Below are 27,452 nucleotides of genomic sequence, written 5' to 3' on the forward strand. Positions count from 1 at the left end.
GAAAGAATTCGGGAAGTCTTGAATGGGGAAACTTGAATGGGGAAAAATTACATCTTCATGTTCACTAGCTTCTAAATAAAGTCTAAAGCTCTTCACGTATGAATAGCTTCTAAAGCTCTTCACGTATGAATAGAGACAACAAATCATTCAGTACCTGTGAATCATTCAGTACCTCACCAACGGAAATCACAGATATTTTCATATCACAATACTTTTACAGAATCTGGAATTATCACTCAAGCTTAACATCACTTTAAAATTATTGTAAAATATTAGACCTGCCTGCTAAATCTTATTTGGTGTGTCAATAAAGAATTGCTATACAACCATGTAACAAATGGGTCATTTAAAATGTTGACAACTATGCGTCAACATGATATCCTTGTTATAATTCTATATATTTATATTGTGTATTTCAAAACATTATTTCGAAGCCCGGAGATGAGATGCGGGAACGGGTACAACTTTTCTTCTCTCCAAATTCATGCAGAGAAGGGAAGATGGCAGCTCCGGGTCCAGATGCAGCTCGTCCGGGTGGAGAACCGGGCCCTCCCCGCCCGGCGCCACCAGGCAGAAGCGCCACTGCCCTTGGTCCAGCTCAGGCTTTCGCCTGCGGGGTGCGGCCCCAGAGCAAAGTCCGCGGTGCCAACCCAAGGAGGCGGAGGTCTGCATCGCAGCCGGCGCTGGGCATCGACCGGCCGAGAGTTTCTCCAGCATCCCGGAGCTCTACGCCAAGATCGCGGGCGTGTGTGAGATCTCGCCATCCGAGGTAAGGGCCAGGTGCTGGGGCTCAGCCTCTCTGCCCTCTCCGTTCCTCTTCCGCACACAGCGCGGCAGAAACTGGCCCGGGGCGTTGAGAGGCGCTGCCGAAGCACCAGGTCGGATGAGTCCGGGAGTCTGCAGGGAGCGCCCGGGGGAGTGAGAGGGGCGGTCTTCCCTGGAAGGGACAGGTAAGTCCCAGTGTCGCAGCAAAAGGAAAGAGTGCCCTTGGCTTCACAGAGGAGAGAATTCAAATGTGAGCCCCTGAGGAATTTAAAGGAAAGGTTTATTTATCAGAGAGTAAGATAACAAAGGCCGCCCCATAGACAGAGTGGTGGTCTCTAATCGCTAGTGGAAGAGCGAGCCCCGCCAGCCCCGGGGCTAAGGATTATGAGTTTTCTGCTTCCCTGGAAAATTCAGCGGTATGGGGGGAAGGAGGATAGAAGCGCAACGGTAAGTTTATCTTTGACTTCAGTGAGACGCCAGAAGAATAGGGGCAGGTTGGTTTTTAACTCTTGTAAAGCACAACCTGCGTTTAACTTGCCATGGGCTTAACTACAGGGATGGTCCTAATGGAATCTCTAGGCTTCCGGACAGACTGCTCTGTGCCACTGACAACGTCTGCCTTGGTGTGTGCCTTGGAGCACGTAGGCAGCCGGCTTGGAATCCAACCTCTTAGTTTCTTTTGCTGTAAAAATGGTCCTCATGCCCCTTCTCAATATTACCAGGACCAGAGAAAGTCGCCTTCACCACGCTCCAAGATCCGGCTTCTGGGAAACCCGGACAGGGGTGGAGGGGTGGGGGGGTGGGGGGTGGGGCTAGGTGGTGACCTTTCTTCCTCATGCAAAGGAGTGTGCTTTTGTAGTCCAGGATTCAGCTCTTCCAGGCCTGAGTACCTTCCCAGAGTCGTGATCTGGCTGGGCGAATGAACAAGCTCCACTTCATCTGGACTTGACCCTCTTGCTTGTTCTGGAGGGGTGAGAGGGCCATGGCGGAGCATCTGCCAGGTTGAGAGGGAATGGGGGTAGGGGGATGGGGGAGGGGGGGAGCAGCCACAAGGAACTGACCTCTAGGGGATACCAAACAGAGGCCCACTTTGCCCCTTATTTGTCCTGTCCAGCACCAACACCAGTGCATATACATTACGTTTACACTAATCTGTTAAGTGTGCAATAGCATTATGTCTATAAAAAAGAAAACGTGCAGATTTTAATTAAAAAACACTTAACTCACAAAAAATTATAACCATCATCTGAGCCGTCAGCTAGTCATAACCTTTTTGCTGACGGAGGGTCTTGCCTCAATGTTGATGGTTGCTGATCGCTCAGGGTGATGGTTACTGTAGGTTGGGGTGGCTATGGCAATTTCTTAAAGTAAGAGAACTACCGTGTTTCCCCGAAAATAAGACCTAGCCGGACAAAGAGCTCTAATGCGTCTTTTGGAGTAAAAATTAATATAAGACCGGGTATTATATTATATTATACCTGGTCGTATAGTAAAATAAGACTAAGTAATATATTATATTATATTATATTATATTATATTATATTATATTATATTATATTATATTATATTATATTATATTATATTATATTATATTATTCCCGGTCTTATAATAAAATAAGACCAGGTCTTATATTAATTTTTCCTCCAAAAGACGCATTGGAACTGATTGTCTGGCTAGGGCTTATTTGCGGGAAATGCAGAATAAAGTTTCCCGCATCGGTTGACTCTTCTTTTCATGAATGATTTCTCTGTAGCATGCGATACTATTTAATAGCATTTTACCCAGAGCAGAACTTCTTTCAAAATTGGAGTCAGTCCTCTCAAAACCTGCTGTTTCTTTTTCAACTAAGTTTATGTTATAATCTAAACCCTTTGTTGTCATTTCAACAATGTTTATACCATCTTCCCCAGGAGTAGGTTCCATCTCAAGAAATCACACTCTTTAATCATCCATAAGAAGCAACCTCATCCATGTTTTATCATGAGAGTGTAGCCATTCAATCACATCTTCAGGCGCCACTTCTAATTCTAGTTCTCTTGCTATTTCCATCACATCTACAGTTCCTTCCTCCACTGAACCCCTCAAAGTCATCCATGAAGGTTGGAATCAACTTCTTCCAAATTCTTGTTAATGTTGATCTTTTGACCTCTTGCCATGAATCACAAATGTCCTCAATGGCATCTAGAATGATGAATCCTTTCTTGAAGGTTTTCAATTCACTTTGCCCAGCTGCACCAGGGGAATTACTATCTATGGGAGCTATAACCTCATGAAAAGTATTTCCTAAATAATAAGACTTGAAAGTCAAAATTACTTGTTGATCAATGAACTGCAGAATGGATGTTTTGTTAGCAGGGATGAAAACAGCTTTAATCTCATTGTACTTCTCTATTGGGATTGGATGGCAAATTTCTGAATATATTTCATAATTTCTAGAAGTATATGATTCCCCATAGTATAACTTTTCAATGCTTCAATGCACAAGCCATGATTACTAACAGAACCAAATGTCTTTAGTTCCTCTGTAATTGGAAGCCCAAATGGGTAAACTTATGTTCAGTAATTATTGTTTCTGTATTTTGTTATTTAGAAATGATCTAGATATTCAATGAATTTCCATAATTTAATTTAACTTAGCAAAACTCTAAGGGTGTGAGTGACCAAAATGATTTGAGGAAGTATTTAAGTGGACATTTTATTGTTGAAAAGTTTGTTTATAAACTTGTATGTCTGCATGACATTTTATGCTGATAACTGTGAAGAACTGCCCATTTTAATTAAACCAACAAATTTAAACTACCTCTTATTTACCACAGATTATGTCAGGTCACATGAACTTGAAAACCATCCGGGTTAATTTCTATATTTCTGAGTTTTAGGAACATTTACTTTATATGAGTGCTTATTTTTCTTTAAGCCACTTAGATGGAACTCTTTTACAGGTTAATTTTGGCAATATTATCCAGAGTCTTAAAAATATCACATGTGGGCCCGCCCAGTGGTGCAGGTGGTTGGAGCACCGTGCTCCTAATGCTGAGGTCACCGGTTCGATTCCCACATGGGCCAGTGAGCTGCGCCCTCTACAGCTAAGATTATGAACAACAGCTCTCCCTGAGCTGGGCAGCCGTGAGCAGCCAGAGGTTGGAGTGAGCTGCTGTGGGCGGCTGAGGGCTACGGTGGGCTACCGTGTGCCTCCATGAACAGCCAGCAGCCTGTGTGAGTGGCCTGCAGCCAGCATGAGCGGCCTACTGCCGACTGGCAACCTACTGCCTCAGCTGGGCGGAGCTCAAGTCTCATAATACCAGCATAGGCCAGGGAGTTGTGTTGTACACAACTAGACTGAGAAACAATGGCTTAAACCGGAGTAGAGGGGGAGGCGGAAGTAGGGGGGGAGAAATAAATTAATAAACATAAATAAATAAATAATGCTTTAATGAACATAAGAAAACTGCGTGTATCTTTAAAAAAAAAAAAATCACATGTGCATACCCTACATCCATAGATATATAAACAGAGAGACAGATGCAAAGACCTCATAGCTTTCATTCCCAAATTTTAGTCATGAGTCAAACACAATGATACAAAATTCACTAGTTTAAAAATAACAGATGCATCCAAATTGTGTTTCAGACAAAGTAAAATTTACCTGCTTAGACGGCTGAAGCTTTTTTACTAATGTATATGGAGAAGACTTTTAAGATTGTTATTCATCCTTCCCAAATAATCTTTTTTTTTATTCATTCACTATAGATTTTTTTAAATTAGATTTGTTGGAGTGACAATGATTGGTAATATTACATAGGTTTCAAGTGTACAATTCTATAATACTTCACCTATGTATCACATTGTGTGCTCACAACCCAAGTAATCTTATGGAGGCTATGGACAAAATTTTGGGTGAGGGAGCTTTTATAGCAGTTCTTTTTTTTAAAAGCCTCTTTTCTCTTTTCTTTTTTTCTTCATTCTTAGGAGGTTGAGGCAGTGTTTTGGCTGTCTCCTGGGGTGCTTATATTTCAAAAACTTGGTATCTTCAAGGGACAGGAAAAGAATGTTTTCCCCTAGGGACTCTGGGATAGATTTGTCTATTATCAGAAGTCTAGGGTAATTACTATTTAAATTTTTCTTTTACTTAAGTATAGGATAATTCTGTTTCCTGATTCTTTATAATATTTACAACATTATGAGATAAATAGGGGAGGTTTGGGGGTTGGTAAAGTTAGGTGGACTTTGAATTGCTTTTAGAGCCACGTTTCTGGTTTTGTAAAGTCTCGATTTGTAAGAAAAGGACAGTTACTTTAATTCCTCAAAGAACTGGGTTTTAGCCTGAATGATATCAAGGGTGAGACCTGCCCATCCAAAAACATTTTCTTCAATCTGCTTCTTTATATCAGGAAGAAGATTTCCAACTAGGATGGAAATTAAAAGATTCCTGTGTTCCAAATTTAAATCCATGTGTCTTTGGAACATTTTAACCAAACCTTCCACAAAGTCTTCAGTGTGTTTTCCTCTCCTATGAGTACATATTTTTGTCTTAGCTTAGGAAAGGAGACCTTTGAAAAATGTTCCTATCATGAATATCAGCCTTCAATTTGGCCAAATTCTGACCCTGACCATAGAGCTCCTTTAAAAAAATCCTTTCCATTATCTTAAGTTCAAACAAGACAAATAGTAAATAATCCTGGCAGTATTGAACTCCTTCCCCCCCCACACACACTTTCTCCTTTAAACCTTTGGTGTACCTCAAGTGACTCAACCAAAACCAAGAAGTCTTTGTGACTTAACTGCTGATGGCAAGAGGCATCCCCAAAGAGGGTGCAAAAATACAGTCACCCCGAGATCCTGAGCCATTCCTAAAGACAACCAAAAGAAAGAAAGACTTATTCCCCTAAGACCTGACAACAGTTGCTAGGACATTAACTGCAAATAGCAAGCAAGCCACATTTCTATCTGGCCTTATTGTCAGGGCCCCCAACTGGACAGTTGAGCTGCATGCACACACAGAACTGACAACCTGTAATTCCTGGGCAGGCAGAAAGCCAAGGCAAGTTTTCAGAACATACACTAAGACAAACAGAAAAATAATAGCTGTCACTGGGAGGGAAAGAATCAGTGACCAGTGAGTACCCCAAACCAAATTTTAAACAGTCATTATCCAAAGAACAAATTCTTACAAATGCTTTTCTCCTCTTAATCTGAATTTGGAAAGAAAGGGACAACTAGATTTTTACCTTCCTCTCTCAACTAGACACTACAGACAGAGATCTAGGAGAGCAGACTTTGATAAGAACTCTTACCCTTCACCATCTTCTGCCAGTCTTCCAGAAACCCCTGCAAATGGGTTTTTGGAAACCCAGAGCAAGTAGGGTGTCTCAGCAAGTCCGTTCACGGTGGCCAAACTGCATGGAAGAAAAGAGCATTTTTCCTCTACTCTTCTAGGTTCTTGACTGAGACCCTTCTGTGATAAAAAAGACATTAAAATAAAAAATAAAAATGTTTTTAAATGAATAGGAGGAATAAAAAAATAATTTTAACTACATATATACAGGAACACCGCAAAGATATGAGACTCAAAATGCAGCCAGGGAATTGAGACTTACATACCATGCTGAACTAGGGAAAGGATAGGGACCTGGAGTTTCACATGAGGGCAGGAGTCAATTCACAGGAAGATGACACAAGGAAATATATGGTAAACAAAGTTTGCCCTGCCATGCAGATAAGTCTCTACACTGTTTTCAGAGGCTCTCCTGTATCTGCAGTTTCTCAAAATACTTAGTCAAGATAATGTTTTTGCCAAAGAGGAATATTTTGAGGTATCATGTTCTGCTACCTTTCAATAATAAAGGTATATGTAATGGGCAATAGGAGCACAGAGGAATAAATTACTAACTAAAACTTTTGAGGAGGTATCAATTGGTACTCAAGCTCAAATTCAAACAATGAATAGAAATTTTCCAAGTTTATCAGAGAGCATTGTGGAAATGGGTGGGCCTGGTATCAGTGTGCAGTGAGGGAAGCAGTGATTTGAGTTTTAGGCAAAGGCTCAGGAGCATGGAAGAGTGTGTATTCAGAGACCAACAAGAACTTGGTATTTCTATGTAATCTTCATAAATGTTTATTTATTTCATTGATTTTCTATCTCCAGTACATTTCATGGTATCTTAGACTTTTTCAGTAAGTACTCAATATTTTTTAAATAAATAAATGAACAGAATAAACTTAAAGATCTACAAGAAAGAGGTTGAGAGTCTGGGATTTGCAAATGCAACTGTAACCATACTTGTTAAAGATTGCTGAAACTTATCTATACCCTATACTTTCTAGGTAAGAAAAAAGAATCAGACCATGCATCGTTACTAACATGCTACAGAATTCACTTAAAAGTGAGAAGACCTGGGTCAATCTCTGCAGTGGTGGTAGGGGGAGTCAGAGTAACCGCCTGAATCTGATTATTTGCCCTGTTAAACATGCTATGCGTATATTGTGAGAAAATACAAAATTTCAGTGGATAGAAGTTGAAGTTGGTCTGAAAATCAGGATTTGGTTTTAAAATTATTCATTCAACTATGCATCAGACACTGTGCTAGGCACGGGACATACAACGCTGAGGTAGACATTGCTCCACTTCTTTAGTAATTGACAGTCTTTTAGCGATCACAAAGTAAAGAAACTATGCAGCAAACTGTGTGACACAGATTAGAGCTGCCACCATGTCCTTTCTCCTGCATTCATTTTGCCCCAAAACAATCTGGACACAGAATTCAATAACTCTATAGGTTCCTCCACACCATGTTTCAGTAACAGGGAGAAGTCAGGGTTCCGTCCGAAGGTAGTGATTTCATGTGTTGTGGTTTGTACTGGATCTTGTTTGAAACAATTTCATCGCGGACTCCCCAAACGTTAACCAGTTATAAGCTGACCCTTTGTTGTCTAGCTTCTGTTTTTCGTGTGCAGTCCCTGTTTTTGGTCTGTACCACCAGATTCAAACATAGAACCTCTCTGGATTCCATCAAATGACTCCAACCACACACAAGTATATCACACAATCCAGATCTCACTGAGCATTGGTAAGGGACAGAGAGGAGGGGTTTACATCTTGCTCCCCAAAATAAGCTTTTTAAAAAATTTATTTATTTTTGTTACTTTTAACAAAACGGTTTATTAACCTGCAAGGGGCATTAAGTCTGTTGAATCATACTGTCATTCAAAGCATTTTCTACCTACAAAAACTATTTCCGTGATAGTGAGTGGGTTCTAGTTTCCCACTAGGTTTCCCAGGCCCACCAAGTCAGTCTCAAGCAATCACAAAATATAATTAATGAAAACAAAACCCAGAAGAGGAAAGGGAGATGAAGAAATACTTATAATTTATATGGCCTTGGGCTTTCAAAGCCCTTATCTCCTTTCTTCCTGTTCCTCCTGGCTTCCCGGAGGCTGCGGGCCTTACCGGGCTCCGGCACCTCGCGCTCCCCGCACACCCGCACTCTCAGAGTCACGTCCCGCCGCCGGGGGCTCCCTTGTCGCCCACGCCCGGCCCTGCCTGATCCGCTGCCTGAAACGCGCTGTCCCAACTCGGCTCCCTCCAACCGCCTCCGCGGAGCTCCTGTCACGAAGATACTCCTCTCCCACCTCTCAAGGCGACCGTCAGCCGACGTCTTGCCTGTCACCTACCCAAAATAAGCTATTAAAATGTATGTAATCTGATATGGAAAGGAACTTCTCTCTCTCCCTCACCCCTCTCCCCTTTACCACGTCCTTCCGTCTCCTCTTTCCCTTTCTTCATGCAGTACCTCGGCTTGTGGGCTGATATCTTCTTTATTAACCAGAGTAATTCAGTCCTGAAGGAGTGTCTACTTCTGAATTTCATACATGGTGTTCAGCCAAACAAAAGCCACCAGTTCCATCTCCCTACCCAGTTAACACGACCATTTTTCTTCCAGACCATTTTACAGGTTATGTTAAGTAACATGAGCATAGTCTTATACACCCATCAGCTATCCTAAGTCTTGCCCCAAAAGACAGGTTGATGCTTTAATTTTTCTGCTTCTCACTGTAATTGTGATAAGTGCTGTAACAGAAGATAGAGGGCAGTGAGAGAACATGTAAGGGACATCCGACTTCCATCTCATGGAGGGAAGAAGCACTAACCCTCGCTAAAACTTAGATGAGTAACCAACAGGTATGTGAAAGTGTTGGCGGTATGGGTTGTTGGCTATGAGAAAAAAAGAAGGAAGTGGTTCACAGAAGAGGAATAAAGTCTTAGAGGCAAATTACAGGTAAAAATAAAACTGAGAGAATACAGATTCACTTCTTACGTGATTCCTTCTCTTGTGTCATCTCTCCTAGGGCACACATCTCAATATGGGCACGTTCTCAAATATGATGGTTCAAAAAATGCTGCTGATGTTGATGTCTTTTTTAGTAGTTGTGTGGATTAATTATATAATATGTCAAAACTCCACAAAGGTAGGAAGAGTTTTCTCTAATTTGACGTGAAGCTCCCTGCATGAGCTGTGTCATGTCAGTCCCAGTCAGTCCTTTCCCACTCAGTCTCTGCTCTTTCCTCTTCCCTTCTCTACCAAATTTGTCAGAGGGATTGTGGACACTGACTATCTCCATTTCTTCCTTCCCATTCATCCTCAATCCATCCTAAAGAGGATTCTACCTCCAGTATGCCCCCAGAATGAACCCAATGGCCACTAATGACTTTCTTCTCACTAAATCCAGGAGCATGTATTACTTGACCATGTAAATCTAATATTTCATTTTGGGGGTAGGGGGTCGGGGTGGGGAGATATCTATGGGTTTTTTTTTTCATGCAAAAGTGATTTTTAAAATAATCCAATTTCCCTTATTTCTGGATATTACGTCATAGAAAAGTTTTCCCAATCAAAAGTTATATAGGAATTCACCCATGTTTTATTTTTTTACTTGCAGTTTTTATATTTGAATATCTGATCCACTTGGAATTTATCCTGTTGCATGGTATGAGGCATTGATCTCATTTCATATCTTCCATATCACTGTCCAGTTATTCTAATCCCTGACTAACAATTCCATTTTATGCCCCATGGTTTTGATTGCTGTCTCTATAGCATATGAAATTTGTATAATAATGAGGTCTATTTCTGATTTTCCATTCTGTTCCATTGTCTTTTTATTCATTCACCACTCCACCTTATTTTAATTATACAGATTTTACAAGTAAGTTTTAGTATCTAGTAGGACTAACCCTGTCGACACCCTACTCCTCTACTTTTTTTATCCTTCATATATTTTTTACTATGTTTTCTTCTTTGTTCTGTCAAGTGAATTCTCTAATTGACTTGTGTAGCTCCAGAAAAAAAGGATGGTTTTTATTGTGATTTAATTAAGTGTGTAAATTAACCTTTGAAGAAACAGCATCTTTATGTTGTTAAGTTTTTCTATCTGAGAAAATGGTCTCCTTTCCATTTGCTCAATTTCAATTTTGCTTCCTTCAAATAAATCTCTTTCGAATTTTCCTCAAATAAGTCCTGAACATTCATGTTAAGTTTACAACCTAAGTATTTTACTGTCATTTTGCTATCATGTATCAGGTCATTTCTTCCACTTTTATCGTCTCTCTGGTTTTTGTCCGTATACATGAAGGACATGGAGTTTGTTTATTTGTTCATTTGATTTGTGATGTTTTGTTCTTAAAGACTTTATTTTTAATAGCAGTTTTAGGTTCACAGAAAATTTAAGAGAAAGGTAGAGGAATTTCCCATATACCCCCTGCCCCCACTCATGGGTAGCCTCCCCGATTATCAACATCACTCACGTAGTTATATGTATATAATTATGGTATATGAGGTCTGAAAATTAAGTCTGCAAATATTGCAACGATGTTGCTAAACTTTTTTGGTATCAGAGAGATTACTCATTATGAATTTGTACCAACTGGACAAACACTTAACCAAGTTTACTATTTGGAAGCACTGAAAAGTCTGCCTGAAAAAGCTTGACAAAAATGACCTGAACTTTTCACCAACAATTCATGGCTCTTGCATCACAACAATGCACCAGCTCACATGGCACTGTTTGTGAGGGAGTTTTTAGCCAGTAAACAAGTAATTGTACTGGGACACCCTCCCTACTCACCTGATCTGACCCCCAATGACTTCTTTCTTTGCCTGAAGATAAAGGAAATATTGAAAGGAAGACATTTGGATGACATTCAGGACATCAAGGATAATACGACAACAGCTCTGATTGCCATTCCAGAAAAAGAGTTCCAAAATTGCTTTGAAGGATGGACTAGAGCTGGTGGCATCAGTGCATAGCTTCCCAAGGGGAGTACTTCGAAAGTGACCACAGTGATACTCAGCAATGAGATATGTAGCACTTTTTCTAGGATGAGTTCACGAACTTATTGTCCGAACTCATATATAGCATAGTTATAATCGCTGTTTCAAAGTCTTTGATTATTCTACCACCTAGGTGATCTCCAGATTGTCTTCCATTACTTGTCTTTTTTTGAGTAGGATTACATTTCCTGTTCCCCCAATGCTGAACAATTTTAAATTGTATCCTGGACACTGTGACTGTTAATTATGGAGACTGGGTTTTGTTTTACTCCTCAGAAATGTGCTGATATTTTTGTTGTGGCAGGCAATTGACTTGATTCAACTCAAACAATAAATTTGGTCTCACCTATAATTGGAAGTCACTCAAATCTCAGTTGAGTTCTTTCAGCTTTAGCTGGAAAACACTTTGTGGCTACCTCGCAGGTGTGCTTGAGGGGTCAGTAGAGATGTCATCAGGGTTCATACTCAGAATTTGTGCATGCCCTTCTCTGGCTATCTGTTTCGGGATTTCACCCTCTTTCCAGTGTCACTGCCGACTCAGCCCCCAGATTGTTGAAACCATTTTTTAAAGTGGTGGGTTTCTGTTGCATTTTAGCTACTTCATGCTTCTCTGTGGACTGCCCTCACACTAGAACTTCAAAAACAGGAAAGTTGCCTCTTGCTGGCTCCTTCTTTCAAGTTGCATCTTGCTTCCAACATGTGTCTGCTTTTGTTCACTCTCCACTGCCTTCAGATACCACTTGGTTTTGGTATTATGTTCAGAGTTGATCATTGTTTTCTGAAGAAGAATCAATCTGTCACAAGTTACTTGGCCATATATGAAACAGAGCTTTTTTGTTTTACTTTATAAGTATGTTTCATTCTAACCCACCCATACTCTCATTCCCTTTTTCCCATAGTCACCGTACTATTTTTCCTCATAGTATTCCAGTTTTTATTCAATACATATATTTAGACATATGTGTGACCTCTAAAGGTATATAGTATTGTTGTTAGTGTAGTTAATTTACACAAATGATTTCTTAGTTTTTTCAAAATTATTTTTTGATATCTTATCATGTTGCTATTTGTGAATCTAGTTCATGATCACTGAGAGCTACATGTATACCATTATATGAATATACAAAGTTTAACTCATCCACTCTCCTAAGTAACTTGCATCTATCTCTTCCCTAATGTGCTTAATAATGTGATAAACATTTTTATAATGTTTTTAATGTGTATTCTTTGTCTATTTTGGGGTTTACTGATATTTTCTTTTTTATTTTCATTAGTAACTTTTATATTTCACATAAGAATTCTTTATTAGTTTTAGATGTTGCATATGTATTAGCTCAATCTATCATCTGTTAACTTTGTTTATAGTGTCCTTTATTGAATAAAACTTCTAATTTTGAGTCATTGATTATATAAACACTTCTTATACTTTCCACTTTTGAGGTCATATTTAAGAAATAATTCCTGATCTGAGGTAATAAAGAAACCATAAATTTCTTTATATCACATTTTCAGTTATAATATTCATATTTAGGGCTTTAATTCATTTGGACTTTTTGTATGGAGCATGAGATAGAATCTTTTTTTTTCAATCTTTCACAATTTTACCAATACAATTTACCTAATTGTATTGATTTGTGATGATTTCACTAACATATAATATAATAAACTGTCATATGTAAAGTGGTATGTTTCTAGAGTACCTATTCTATGTGATTGGTTTATTTGATAATGTAATTGTACAGTACTGTTTTATTACTATAATTTATGCTAGGCATGGTATTATGTTTTAAACAGTTCCCAGCTATTCAAGACTATTATATTCCACAAAATTTTAGAATCAGTAATCAGGTTCTCTCTCCTAAACCCATTAAAATCCTCTTGAGAATTTAATTAGAAATACGTCGAATTTTAAAATTATTTGAGAGAAAATGAACAATTTTATAATATTAAGCTTTCCAACTTTGCAAAGTGTTATAGCTTTTCACTCAGCTCTTTTAAAATGTCTTTAAAAGAGTTTTCAAAGTGACTTCGTAAAGGTCAGAGCTTATCTTCTATTGTGTTTTCTGGTAATTATTACTGCTATAGATAAATGCCATTGATTTTTGCAAGTTTATTTTGTATCCAGCTCCTTGCTGACTCTCTTAAGGCTAATAATTTGCTAATTCTGATTTTCTTTGTAGACAATCACATCTGTAAAAAATAAAACAAAAAAGAGAAGAAAGATGAAGAAAAGCCTGTTGTTTCCTTTATAATTCTCATAACTCTGGTTTTTGTTTATATGTTTGTTTGTTTATTCTAATTTATTGTTCAGGACTTCTAGTGTGGCTAACATTTTTTGTCTTCTTCCTGACCTTGAATGGAGAATGTTTAAGGTTTTCTATTTATTGAATTTTAATGCTAAATAAACATTAAAATACGTCAAATGCTTTTTTGGCAACTGCATTTCAAATCAGATAAATTTAATAACAATAAAAAACATGAGATTTTTGTAGTGAAACCACTAAGATATATTTAATGATTTTTCCTTCTGGGGCCATCTTTTCAGTTCCACATTAATACATAATTAACTGTGACTAACATACATACACATACACATAACCATATCTATGTATCTATATCAACATAGATAAATAAAGAAAATTTTAAAGCCATGTTCATGAATGAGGTAGGCTTATATTTTTCATGTATTGCGCTTATCAGGTTTTAGTATAAAACATGTTTCTATCTCATAAAATTAACTGTACAGCTTTTCCTCATTATATAAGCTAGGGATATCGATACCCACCAATGAAAACATCTCAGCCTGGGACTTCTGGAAGTGGGAAAAATGGTCACAGGTTACCATCATCGTGATTGCATCATTATTACTGATTAATATTATTATTTCTATGAGTGTGTACTAAATAGTTATTTTCTATCCCAGTTTTCTATTCCCTTTCATGCAAATTCAGTTTTTTTTTTTTTAATTTTCCAGAAACATATTAAAAGACTCTTATTTGGAATTTTATTTATTTATGTCTCCCTATATTTCTGGGTTGACTTTGTAAAAAGTTTGTTAATCTTATACGATTTTTCAGATTCAACTTGGGTTCTCCTAATCTTTAAATATCTCATTGCTTTGTCCCTTTTGGTTTACTCTACTGCTTTGTACCAACCATGAGGGTTTTACAGATTGATACTGGGGTACAGTGGAGCCATTTTTTGTTTAACCTTTATGTGTGTTCTAAAGTATGAGGGGTTGACAACCACCAATCTATAACCATTGTCCTCATACTTATCTGATCACAGGATTACCTGTGAGGCTTTGAAAAACATACACTCCTGGTAAGGCTTTTAGTGATTTGTGACTCAGTGTATTTGGGCTGCAGCTTGAGAATCCATATTTTTAGAAGAGTTTTTAGGTACTTCTGACTATCAACAAGATTTGGAAATCATTGAATTTGAGGACTTATAAAACACATTTTAGTGCTAAAAGGATAAGAAGGGACCTCTAAGGTTCTAATGTTTTCTTAAGTTAGAAATTAACAGAAGTTTAGGTGGTTTGGGGGGGAATGTGAAGGTGGCAGCAATCTAGGAAGATGAAAAAGTAAAGAGGAAGAGCTTAGAGAAAGGAAGGTCAGCTCATGAAAATAAACCAGTTGTTCTTATTAAAACATAGAGTGCAAGAGAAGGAGTGCCTGGGATACGACAGTTAAAAAGAGGCCACTGCATATAGCCATATTAAGGTTGGACTTTATCCCAAGAGTAATGAGAAGCCATTGAAGGGGTTTAAGCAGGGAGAAGCCAAGAATAGTTTTGTTTGAGAAGGACTGATTTAGCTGCAGTGGAGAAAATTAATTGGAGAGAAAGCAAGACTGAAGGCTGTGTTCACCCTTCAGATGACTACTATAATCCAGAAGATAAATGATGATGGCTTGAGCTACAATACAGTTGGGAGGAAAAGACTATTAGACACAGGTATAAGATATAAAAGTAATACCAACAGAAGTTAGTGATGACGGGATATAAGATGTTTAAGAAAAGGAAGAATAAATATATTAAATCAATTCATTACTTATAAGTATTCTCTGAGCTATATATGAAGGTCGGACAATTAAGTTTGCGAACTCATCCTAGAAAAAGTGCTATATATCTCATTGCTGAATATCACTATGGTCACCTTTGAGGTACTCCTGTTGGGAAGATATGCACTGATGCCAGTGCCTAGTCCACCCTTCAAAACAATTTTGGAACTCTTTTCCTGGAATGGCCATCAGAGCTGTCGTTGTATTACACTTGATGTCCTGAATGTCATAAAAATGTCTTCCTTGCAATATTTCCTTTGTCTTCAGATAAAGAAAAAACTCATTGGGGGCCAGACCAGGTGAGTAGGGAGGGTGTTCCAATACAGTTATTAGTTTACTAGTTAAAAACTCCCTCACAGACAGTGCCGGGTGAACTATGCATTCAGTCGTGATGCAAGAGCCATGAATTGTTGGTGAAAAGCTCAGGTCATTTTTGTCAAGCTTTTTCAGGCAGCCTTTTCAGCACTTCCAAATAGTAAACTTGGTTAAGTGTTTGTCTAGTTGGTACAAATTCATAATGAGTAATCTCTCTGATGTCAAAAAAGATTAGAAACATTGTTACAACAAGTTTATGAACTTAATCGTCCCACCTTGTATTTTGTATTTAATATATTTATCTACAACTGTTTAGGCATTCTCTAAAATATTGAGGTTAAAAGATAAATGTTTACATTTTATTCAAAATTGTCAGAGAATTTAAAATATATTGATGATAATATGTAAATAAATACTCAAATTCAAAATAAATAAAAATGACTTGGACATTTTGTACTAATGTCACATTCCTTGCCATTTCAGTTTTGTTCTGATCTAAAGATACCCACCTCCCTCCATCTCTGGAACACTTCCACGAAGTCCTCATACGTTAAAATACCACTGAGTCCATTAAAGCCACCAACAGAAACTGAGCTGAGAATAAAGGGAATCATGGAAAAACTAAACCAGCTGATCCCACCCAGACCCTTCACCGACATGAACACCACCACCAGTGCCACACACAGCACAGTCACCATCCTCACCCCTCAAGACACATACTGCAAAGGGGATCAGCTAGACATCCTGGTGGAGATGAGGGACCACTTGGGATACAGGAAGGAATATGGCGGGGACTTCCTGAGGGCCAGGATGTCCTCCACAGCCCTGAAGGCAGGCGCTTCAGGAAAGGTGACAGACTTCAACAATGGCACCTACCTTGTCAGCTTCACTCTGTTCTGGGTGGGCCAGGTGTCTCTGTCTCTCCAGCTCATCCACCCCAGTGAAGGGGTGGCAGCTCTCTGGAGGGCAAGGAACCAAGGCTATGACAGGATTATTTTCAAAGGTAAATTTGTTAATGGCACCACCCATGTCTTCACGGAATGTGGCCACACCTTAAAGTCAAGTGCTGAACTGTGTGAATACCTGGATACTCGAGACCAAGAAGCCTTCTACTGTGTGAGACCTCAACACATGCCCTGTGAGGCCCTTAGTTACATGACTACCAGGAATCGAGGCATTTCTTATCTTACTGTCAAGGAAAAAAGCCTTTTTCACAGGTAAGTATACTTTTAGATACCCTGAGACGTGCCCACAGGCAGAGCTGCATTGCCCTTCTCCGTTAGTATTCAGAATGACCCTCTCTGACCCTCTTCTACTCAAACTCTGATTCAGACATGTGGTGTCTTCATGAGCCCCTGTTCATGACTCCCCCTGCCAAGGTTGGCATTGTCACCAAAATGTTCAATGAAAGAGGACCTATGGTGTAACTCTAGTTATATATGTTGTACTTCTCCATGATGACTACCATGTTTCCCCGAAAATAAGACCTAACCGGAAAATAAGCCCTAGCTTGATTTTTTTCAGGCTGACATCCCCTGAACATAAGCCCTAATGTGTCTTCTGGAGCAAAAATTAACATAAGACCCAGTCTTGTTTTCGGGGAAACACAGTAGTACTCTCAGAATCAGTTGTGTCTATTACTATAGACCTAGGTTTTACAAAACACATTCAGTGGAAAAGTATTCTGCTATATGTTAATAGATTGTATATAAAAAAAGGATTCCTTGATAAGTGTATGATAACATCCATGCTCCTTCATTCCCCACATCACATTCTGTAAATTCTGCCTCTTAAATACCTTGTACATTCATCCATTTCTCTATGCCTAGTACTGCTATCTGAGTTCAGATCATCATCTCATCTAGAATATTTGTCATAGCTTCCCTCCTGCCAATCCTACCCTCTCTAATCCATTGTACACACGGTAGCCTGAGAAATCTTTTCAAAAGCCAACCTTTACTGGTCATCTCCAGTTGATCTCTATATTAGATAATTCTTCAGTGTGTACTTCAAAGACTGGAGGAGTCCTTCATAATCCCCATGTTGTGATCTAGTGATTCTTAGAAGACCCTGGTTGAACAGGTCTTCAATAACTGGGATATACGCATGTTTCTCCTGTCAATCACGGCTATACCAATGCCATGCTTTTCTCCCCTTGCTCACAAAAAGGTGTTCATTCCTGGTCTCCCAGTTCTCCACTAAGTTGAAAAACACTTCACTGCTTAGAATGATAGGGTCTTTTCATGAGCCACTTTGAGAATTGGCAAAGGGTAACTATGTGCCATCACAAATTCCAGAAACTAGGCCAACCACTAAGACAATCTATCAGTTCCAGATTCTTTTGCTCTTTAGCTCACTTTCTATAAGTCTCAGGGGCTCAGCTCATTTCCTTTTCCCTTTCCATTCTGCTATTATCCACTTTTTCCCCTGCAGATTCTCTTTCCCTAAGCTTGGTGACAGAGTGGAATGCTAGGTCCTCAGCAATTCCTTTCTTAGCAGTATTCAAAGTCAAGTACTGTGAGCCCCAGTCTTTTTCCCTTAAGAATTCAAAAACTATGCTAAGAAAAAGTAAAGTTTGGATAACAAACATAGAAAAATAATGTAATTATCCATGATCTATAGTCCTTGGCTCCCTTCTATAATCAGTAAAAGCACAGTTGGTTTCTGTTCTTTCTCTTTGATCTCTGATGGTGCAGATCTACTCCTACCCACTAACCATCTTTATGCCTAAATCCCAGTAAAGATGAAAATATGCTGATCTCTTCTCTATTTGAACCTGAAGAGACATGTCACTCAGCCTGTGGGCACTTCTCGGTTATCTAAAAGCAGATTTACTTGAATAAATGATGTGGACACACAGAGAGAAGAGAACTTGCAGGTTAGATAAGTACTTAGAATCTAAATTTCCAGGACACACTGATTGCATGTGGCAGATGAGCACAACTGCCCTGAACTTCACGTGCTCTTTGAAAGCTTGACAGTTTTCCAAAATCCTAATTCATATACAATGCCCAACACTATACACAAAATTTACTACAACAATAATAGTTTTCAGTTGTAGAACATTTTAAATTATCCTTCATTCACAAGCAGTGACTTCCATTACCTGCGTTGTGTGGACAGCAGGCTAATTTGTTGTCTTATTTTTTGAAGGTCCAGTGTGGGAGTTGAAATGATAAAACATCTTAAACACATTAATGTCTCCCGATGTAACAGTAAGTTTGCTCTGTGCTGTGGTAGGTGGTGCTTGGCATGGGTCTTGTAAGAGACAGTCTTATGCAGGGGGCAGTTTATCAGTATCAACCCTAGTGATCATGGTTTTCCTGGAGCACAGTTCCTAGCAGGTGTCTATGGCGTCAATCACCTTGAATTTTAAATCAATTCAAGGAAATTAGTTCAAACTCTTTTTTATAACAGAGTTCATCTCAATTTACACAAAAGGGGAAATTATTAGTATCTTACATTCATATTTAAACCTGGGAGTGCATCTCCTAGAGTCAGTGATTCTGTCGAGGGTATCCACAGCTTCAGAATAGAAATGTTTTGGTTGGGTTATCCTAATTCTCTGTTGACATAACTTTCTGATCTTTAGTTGATGCACAGAGCAATTTTATATGGAGTTTCCATTTTATTAAATGTGTTTTAGTGGTAAACATAAAGCTATGTTAAAGAATAATGTTTATACTTAGCTTTAAAATAACTTTCTATATAGCTTATCTGAGTTTACCAATTATATTCATTTTGAGATTTACTTCAATTAATGATTTATTGCCTAATATTTATTCATTTATTCAGCAAATATTTATTGAGGTTATAATAGATATGAGGCATTATGGGTAAATGAAGAAAAATAAATATTCAGCAAGGTTGCCATCTGAAAGACATTTAACTTATCAATTCTATATAGAAAGTAAAAAGGCAAAAGTGCCTATGTTAAACTTGATATTTGACTTAACCCTGAAGAATATCTGTAGATTGAGAATGAGGTGAAAGTGAAAACTTGTAAAGATTGTGAGTAGGGTTGCCAGGTTTAGCAAATGATAATACAGGATATCAGTTAAATTTGAAAAATTTCTAAATGCTTATGTATATTACATGAGGTAAAGGGAAAATAATACATGGGCAGTGCTTACACTAAAAAATTATTCCTTGTTAGAAATAATTCAAATTTAATTTAGTATCCTGTATTTTTTGTCTGATAACTCTAGTCATGAGCAAAATTAGCCAGTGGAGTGAGAGCATTTGGAGAAATGTAGCAAACGATGGGGCTAGAAAGAGAGTAAGAAACTAAAGCATAGAAATTCTCAAGTACCATGCTCAGGATTTTAGTGTTTACTCAGTAAGCTTTTGGAAGCTACAAAAACTAATTAAGAAAGAGAGTGAAATAATCTACTTTGTGCTTTAAAAAGCTAATTCACAATTTAACAAAATGTGTATGATCTATAGAAAGACAATTTAAACTGTTACTAAGAGATGTAAAATAAAATTTATATAAACAGAAGAAAAACGCTGTTGTTTCTGGATGGGATGACTTGATATTGAAAAGATGTAAATCAAGTGGTTTAAAACAAAAATATATCATCATGCAGTTCTGTACTTCAGTAATCTAACATCTGTCTCACTGGGCTGAAATCAAGGTGTAGCAGGGCTGCATTCCTTTCTGGAGGCTCTCAGGGAGAATCTGTTTCCTTGCCTTTTCCTGCTTCTAGAGGCTGCCCACACTCCTCACAGTCCCCTTCCTCTACCTCCAAACCTGCAAAGTGGGTGAATCCTCCAATTACATCTTTCTGACCCGTTCTTCTGCCTCCCTCTTCCATTTTTGAGGACTAATGAGATTTAAATTGGTCCCACCTACATAATCCAGGATAGTCTCCCATTTCAAAGTCCATATCCTTAATCACATTTGGAAAATCCATTTTGCCTTAGAATATAACAAGTTCACAGGTCCCAGAGATTAAGACATGTATATTTTTGGGAGGCCATTATTCTGCCTATCGCAATCTCTAAAGTAGTCAATAAATATAATGGAATCTTAATACTATTATCAGCATACTGTTAAAAACCCTCAAGCCTATTCTAAAATTATATAAACTAAACATGTAAGATTAATCATCAGAGAATGTGCTATATATTTGGAATGGTCCTACAGAGTACTGAGTTTGATACTTGGCAAAATGAATACCCTGACACATAAATATTATAAAAGATATGGCTTTCAATAATAAGCTCAAAGGCTATTTTCTCACCAAAGTATGCCAGTACGTTATCGGATGGGAATATTTAATAAGCACGGATTTTAAGTTCCCAGCGTTATGGTATTCAACCATCCACGGTGCAAAGTTATCAAGACTCATAGAAATCCAACCATGTCACAGTGAAGTTCCAACATAATCATAGGTTTATTAAAACTCTCTTTTTTGGCAAGCCAAATCAACAGGACTTAACCATTCCAGGTAATAGCTATTCCAGAATTTTCCAATTCTGCCACCAGCACCTCTTTGTCACTTTGTCCGCAAGTTACAAACATAATACAATCATGTTGATGACTGTTCTGTGGACATAGGCAACCAGAGACTGTATTGGCATAGAATTAACTCCTGGTTATTCACAGAAGGTGAAAGCATTCATGAAACTCTACAAAGTGGCAGAGCAAGAAAACTATTTAAGTCAGGCAGAGAGAGACTTCTGTTTGGAACTGGCAAAAAGAGTTTTGCCAGAGCAGATTCTGATGGAGACAGCTGCTGAGACAGAGGGGTAAGAGAAATACTGGCAAAAGGAGTTTTGCCAGGGCAGAGTCTCAGGGGGACATCTGTGCTGATGAGGAGTGCTGGGTTTTTATATTTTTCCATGCAGGATGTAGGGTGCTTGTCAACCTGCAGTGGGGCTGCCATTACATTTGTCTTCTCCTGGGAACTGTTCTGTTGCCAGCTATGATGGGTGTAAGGTGCTTGTCAACTTGCAGGTGCAGTGCTAGCCAGGGCATTCAGAGCCAAGCAGTTAATTTTTAAGCTCATTCCTGCTAACTCACAAGCTCGCTCCTGTTAACTCTTTACTTGTTTCATCAGAGACTACAAGTGAAGCACAGACTGACTATGGGTAGTCTCCCACTATCCGTTACCCATTCCCTCTTTAGTAATAGGACACCATAATTTTAGCTGGGCCCATGATCATCAAGCTAAAGACCACCGCCTCCCTTGCAGCTAGTTGTGGCCATTAGATTTTTGCCAGAATTGTGAGTGGAAGTGATACAGGAAACTTCTAGGTCACACTTCCATTTCTCCCCTTCCTAGTGGCTGAACTGTAGCTATAATGGTGAAAGATGAAAGAGCCATGTTAGAACATGAGCTTGAAGTCATGTGTTAAGAACAGCACCTTGATTGTGGTAATGGTATCATGGGTGTATGCATATGTTCAAACTCATCAAACTATGTACATTTAATATGTGCAATTTTTGCATACCAATTATACCTCAATAAAGATATAAAAAAATAAAGTTAAGGTTATACCCCCCCCCAAGAAAAAACAAAGGAAAGAAAAAAAGGCAGAACAATAAGAGTCCCTGTCAACATGCAATATCATATTAGTCTGGCCTGCTCACTCTAGGACTGTTGTATGAGGAATAAATTTATATTTTAAGTCATTATTATCTGCTTCCTATCTAATATAGAATGTGATGTTAGTACAGAATTGCTGATGTAACAAAACCTAAAATATGAGGCATTGGCTCAGTGGTGGGGGAGTGGCATAGTGAGTGAAAAGGAAATATGACAGGTAAGAAACCTGATGATCTTTGTTATGCCATAGCAAAACTTTTGGAGCTTTGCTACCTGAAATAACTTGGAAGGCAGACCATGTGCCAACAGAGCCTGTAATTCTAATAGGACTTATTGGGAAGTCTCAGAATATTGGTTTGTGTCAGCTGTTTTATGTCACTTTTGGCAAACTCCTACTTAAATTTTCATCCAAGCTAGGTACTTTATATTGTTTGAAGTTTTTTAAAATGTGGACATATTTTAAGCTATTTTTAACTTAAGATATTTCTATGAAAAAAACTCATAGAAAAGTAAGATTATTGCTTCATTAATGGAACAAAATTAAGCGATTTGATGCAAGTACACCAACTGGCACACCACTAATATTCACATTTGAATCAAAAGCCTAACTCACCACAGAATCACTAGGGATGACGAAGAAGTGAGAGAACTTCAAGACTCAGCCGATGACCAGATTTGGGAGAAAATAAACAGGGAGGAGCCAAGATGACTCAAACTCTCTCAAAAGAACAAGTAAAACAAAACTGGTGGTCAAAGAATAGTACTAGGGAGAAAATGAATCAGGAAAGAGAGGAAGAGGGAAAGAGATCCATAAAGGGAAGAACAAAGAAAGAAAGGTGAACGTTTAACTTACGCCAATGATCACTTACCACAACTATCCATTACCAGAGAGTGAAAAGATAAAAGAGAAATGCCAAGTTGGAATGAAGATTCCTGTTCCTGGTGGTTATACTTTAGATGGAAGGTGGATTACAACATTTTGCAACCAGATTCAGCTAAATACAATAAAGATAAATGGCTGTTTGAAAGGAAAGCTCATTTACCTGTTAGGAGACTCTACACTGCGTCAGTGGATCTACTACTTACCCAAGGTTTTAAAAAGTATGTAATTATTTTATATATTTTTTAAAAATTCAGGTTGTTGTTTTACTAAATGTATCGGGGTGACATTGGTTAACAAAATTATATACGTTTCAAGTGTACAATTCTATAACGCATCATCTCTCTATTGTATTGTTTTCTCCACCCTGAATCAGTTCTTCCATCACCATATATTTGACTCCTTTTACCCTCTCCTACTCCCTTTACCTGCCTCCCCTTACCCTCTGGTAACCACTAACCTGTTGTGTGTGTTTTTGCTTGTTTGTTTGTCTTGTTTGTTTGTTGCTTTCAGTTTTGTATCCCACATATGATAGAAATCATGGTTCTCAACTTTTTCTGTCTGATTTATTTTGCTTAGCATGATAATCTCAGGATCCATCCATGTGGTTGCAAATGGCAGTACTTCATCTTTCTTACGGCTAATATTCCATTGTATATATGTACCACATCTTCTACATCCAATCACCTATCGAAGCACACTTCTGTTGCTTCCATTTCCTGGCCACCATAAATAATGCTGCAATGAACATAGGGGTACATATATCTTTACGGATAATTGTTTTCAGATTTTTGGGATAGATACCCAGAGCAGGGATTCCTGGGTCATATGATAATTCTATTCTTAATTTTTTGAGGAACCTCCATACTCCACATTTTTCCATAGTGGCTGTACCAATTTACATTCCCAACAGCAGTGTATGAGGATTCCTTTTTCTCCACAACCGCTCCAACACTTGTTATTATTTGGCTTATTGATAATAGCCATTCTAAGAGGTGTGAGGTCGTATCTCATTGTAGTTTTGATTTGCATTTTCCTGATAGCTAATGAAGTTGAGCATCTTTTCATATATCTTTTGAGTGTTTGTATGTCTTCTTGGGAACAGTGTCTGTTCAGGTACTCTGTTCTCTCATTTTGGCTATTTTGTTTTCAACTTCATTTAGCTTTCTAGATTTGAGCCTTTTAATTTAAAATATATTTTATTCCCTCTTTCATAAGAAATGTTGTCCCTCATAAATTCCAATGAAAATTTTATATTTTGATTGACATTTCACACATATGCATAGGTACGTAATCTATGCTAGAGTGTAGAAATTCTTCAGTCAGAAATAATCTAGGTGGGTACAGGTGTGATCAAAAAATATGGTGAATGTTTAAATTTTAAAAATGTATTACAGTAAAAGACACATTGCCATTAATCCCCCTCAAAATACACCCCGCACTTCAAACACACTTATCCCATTGTTCTTGCCACTTTCTGAAGCAGTCCTGGAAGTCCTCTTTCGTGAGTGTCTTTACTTCATCCTCCATCATGACAACGCTCCATGTCACACATCGCTTCTGGTATATGGCAGTTTCTGTCAAATAAAAACATTACAGGGCCAGCCCGGTGGCTCAGGCAGTTAGAGCTCCATGCTCCTAACTCCGAAGGCTGCCAGTTCGATTCCCACATGGGCCAGTGGGCTCTCAATCACAAGGTTGCCAGTTCAATTCCTCGAGTCCCGCAAGGGATGGTGGGCTCCGCCCCTGCAACTAAGATTGAACACGGCACCTTGAGCTGAGCTGCCGCTGAGCTCCCAGATGGCTCAGTTGGTTGGAGCGTGTCCTCTCAACCACAAGGTTGCCAGTTCGATTCCTCGAGTCCTGCAAGGGATGGTGGACTGCGCCCCCTGCAACTAGCAATGGCAACTGGACCTGGAGCTCAGCTGCACCTTCCACAACTAAGACTAAAAGGACAACAACTTGACTTGGAAAAAAAGTCCTGGAAGTACACATGGTTCCCCCAATAAAGTCCTGTTCCCCTTCCCCAATGAAATCTTTAAAAAAAAAAAAAAAGCATTATGGTGTGTCCTCATCCACTTTATTCACCAGATCTGGCTCCATGTGACTTCTGGCTCTTCCCAAAGTTAAATGACCATGCAAGGTAAACATTTTGAATCGATTCAGGACATCAAGGCAGACACAACAGCACAACTAAAGACACTCAAGAAAGAGGACTTCCAGAACTGCTTCAGAAAGTGGCAAGAAATGGGATAAGTGTGTTCAAAGTGGGGACAGGGGGTATTTTGAGGGAGATTAATGGCAATGTGCCTTTTACTATAATATATATATATATTTTTTTAATTTAAACATTCACTATTTTTTATCACACCTCATATTTTAAATGATAGGATGTTCATTTAAAAATATTTTTTGTTGCCTTCTAGTTAAAAGATTTATTTATTTTTTTTATCAGCACTAAAATTTTTTGATCTTCACAGAACTGGAGTTTTCAAGAAACATTTGCTTCTGGATACAGAAAGACATATACAAATTCAGTGGGAAAAACATAGCCATCCTTTTATCACTCTCCAGCTCTACTCTGTGATAGATGAGAATTATATACCTCGGAAGATTGACCGGATATCAGGTGACAAAAACACAGCTATTGTCATCACCCTTGGCCAGCACTTCCGACCCCTCCCCATTGACATATTCATTCGCAGGGTCATCAATATTTGAAAAGCTATTGAACGACTGTTCCTGAGAAGCCCGACCACTAAAGTGATCCTTAAGATGGAAAACATCAGGGAGATGCACATAGATACAGAGAGGTTTGGAGACTTTCATGGTTATATTCAATATCTTATCATGAAGGATATTTTCAGTGTTCTCAATGTAGGTGTCATTGATGCCTGGGACATGACCATTGCATATGGCACCAATACTGTCCACCCACCTGATCATGTGATTGGAAATCAGATTGACCTGTTCTTCAACTACATTTGCTAAAGCCTAAATATAGAAAATCCCTAGGGACCCATCTTTGCCAATAATTCAACTTGTATTGTTAGAGAAGTTTTGTTTACTTTAGGGAATAAGAAAATCAAATTTAAAAGAATCTGTCTAGGCAGGGAGGACACTTAAGAAGAAAAACAACCAGGTCGGCCCGGTGGCTCAGGTTGTTGGAGCGCCGTGCTCCTAATGCCAAGGTGGCCAGTTCGATTCCCACATGGGCCAGTGAGCTGCTCCTTCTACAACTAAGATTGTGAACAACAGCTCTCCCTGGAGCTGGGCTGCCCACGTTAACAGCCTGAGGTTGGCATGAGCTGCTGCAGGATGCTGTGTGCTGCCATGGGCTACCAGGAGCGGCCGGTGGCCAGCAGGAGTGGCCAGCAGCCGGCAAGAGCTGCCGTGAGCTGCTGTGGGCAGCCGACAGACAACCGGCGACCAACTGCCTCAGCGGTGGGTAGTTCAAGGCTCATAAGACCAGCATGCGCCAGGGAGCTGTGTCCTACACAATTAGACTGAGAGCAACGGCTAGAACTGGAGCGGGGGGCGGGGGGCCGGGGAGGTGGAAGAAGGGGGGAAAAAAGGAAAAACGCAACCAATATAGGATACAAAGCCAAGAGAATCAGACATGAAGAATGATTATAATATGTCTGATGCTTGTCTATGAGTGATAATAAATGTTTGTATTCCTTAAGCAAGTCTGGTCATGATTTCTGTTATTTGTGGCAAGGTAAAGGTAAAAGAAAATAAACATGATTGTCATGATGGTCTAAAATACTGGCCATCTAACTTTTTCTGTAAAGGGATAGATAGTAAATGTTTCAGGTTTTGCAGGCCATTTGTCTTTGTCACAACTGCTCAACTCTGCCATTGTATGTGAAATCAGCCATAGACAACATGTAAATGAATGAGTATGATTATGTGCCAATAAAACTTTATTTGTGGACACTGAAATTTGAATTTCATATGGTTTCACATGTCAAGAAATATTATTCTATTTTAATTTTCTCCCATTTTTATTAAAAAAGCAAAAATCATTCTTAGATCATGGACCTCCCCAAAAATGTGGTGAACCACAAATGACCTCCAAGCCATAGCTTACCAAAACCTAGTTTAAAACAAAAACTTGGTAGAATTGAAAACAAATTCCTTGAAAGTTGAGGAAAAAAACTAGTAACTAGAATAAAAGAAACTCTTATAACTTGAGAAAGTTATTCTAGCAGAAAACTACAGCAAACATCACTTAATGAATGAAACATAACAAACATTTGTTACTAACATCAGAAAGAAAACATGAATGTCTGTCACTACTTCTATTCAACAATGTACTGACAATACATGTCAGAAAGGAACAGAAGTAACAGTACCTGGTTGTTTGATCATTCTCTTAGGAAAAAACTAAATCTGAAAATTTAGAAGGTGACCTAACACAAGCTCAACATACAAAAGTCAATAGTTTTACTAATAATAGCAATAGATAGTTAGACAACATAGTTAACACTGTATGGTAGCTCTACATAAAGAGTGTGCATATGTTTCATTATATTTAATCCT

The 27,452-nt window shown here is 38.6% G+C and overlaps 1 protein-coding gene across 1 annotated transcript; it reads left to right on the top strand.

Moving 5' to 3' along the window:
- Positions 1 to 473: 473 nt before the first annotated feature.
- On the top strand, positions 474 to 26,418 carry NXPE1 (neurexophilin and PC-esterase domain family member 1). Its single transcript, XM_074335448.1, is given in 6 exon segments — positions 474 to 769; positions 9,113 to 9,232; positions 15,957 to 16,690; positions 18,627 to 18,688; positions 22,916 to 23,128; positions 25,363 to 26,418. Coding segments are annotated over 6 exon segments (1,950 nt in total). The 5' UTR covers positions 474 to 484; the 3' UTR covers positions 25,899 to 26,418.
- The last annotated feature ends 1,034 nt before the right edge of the window (positions 26,419 to 27,452 follow it).

This window comes from Rhinolophus sinicus, linkage group LG06 (genome assembly GCF_036562045.2).
Source record: "Rhinolophus sinicus isolate RSC01 linkage group LG06, ASM3656204v1, whole genome shotgun sequence".
Taxonomy (NCBI): domain Eukaryota; kingdom Metazoa; phylum Chordata; class Mammalia; order Chiroptera; family Rhinolophidae; genus Rhinolophus; species Rhinolophus sinicus.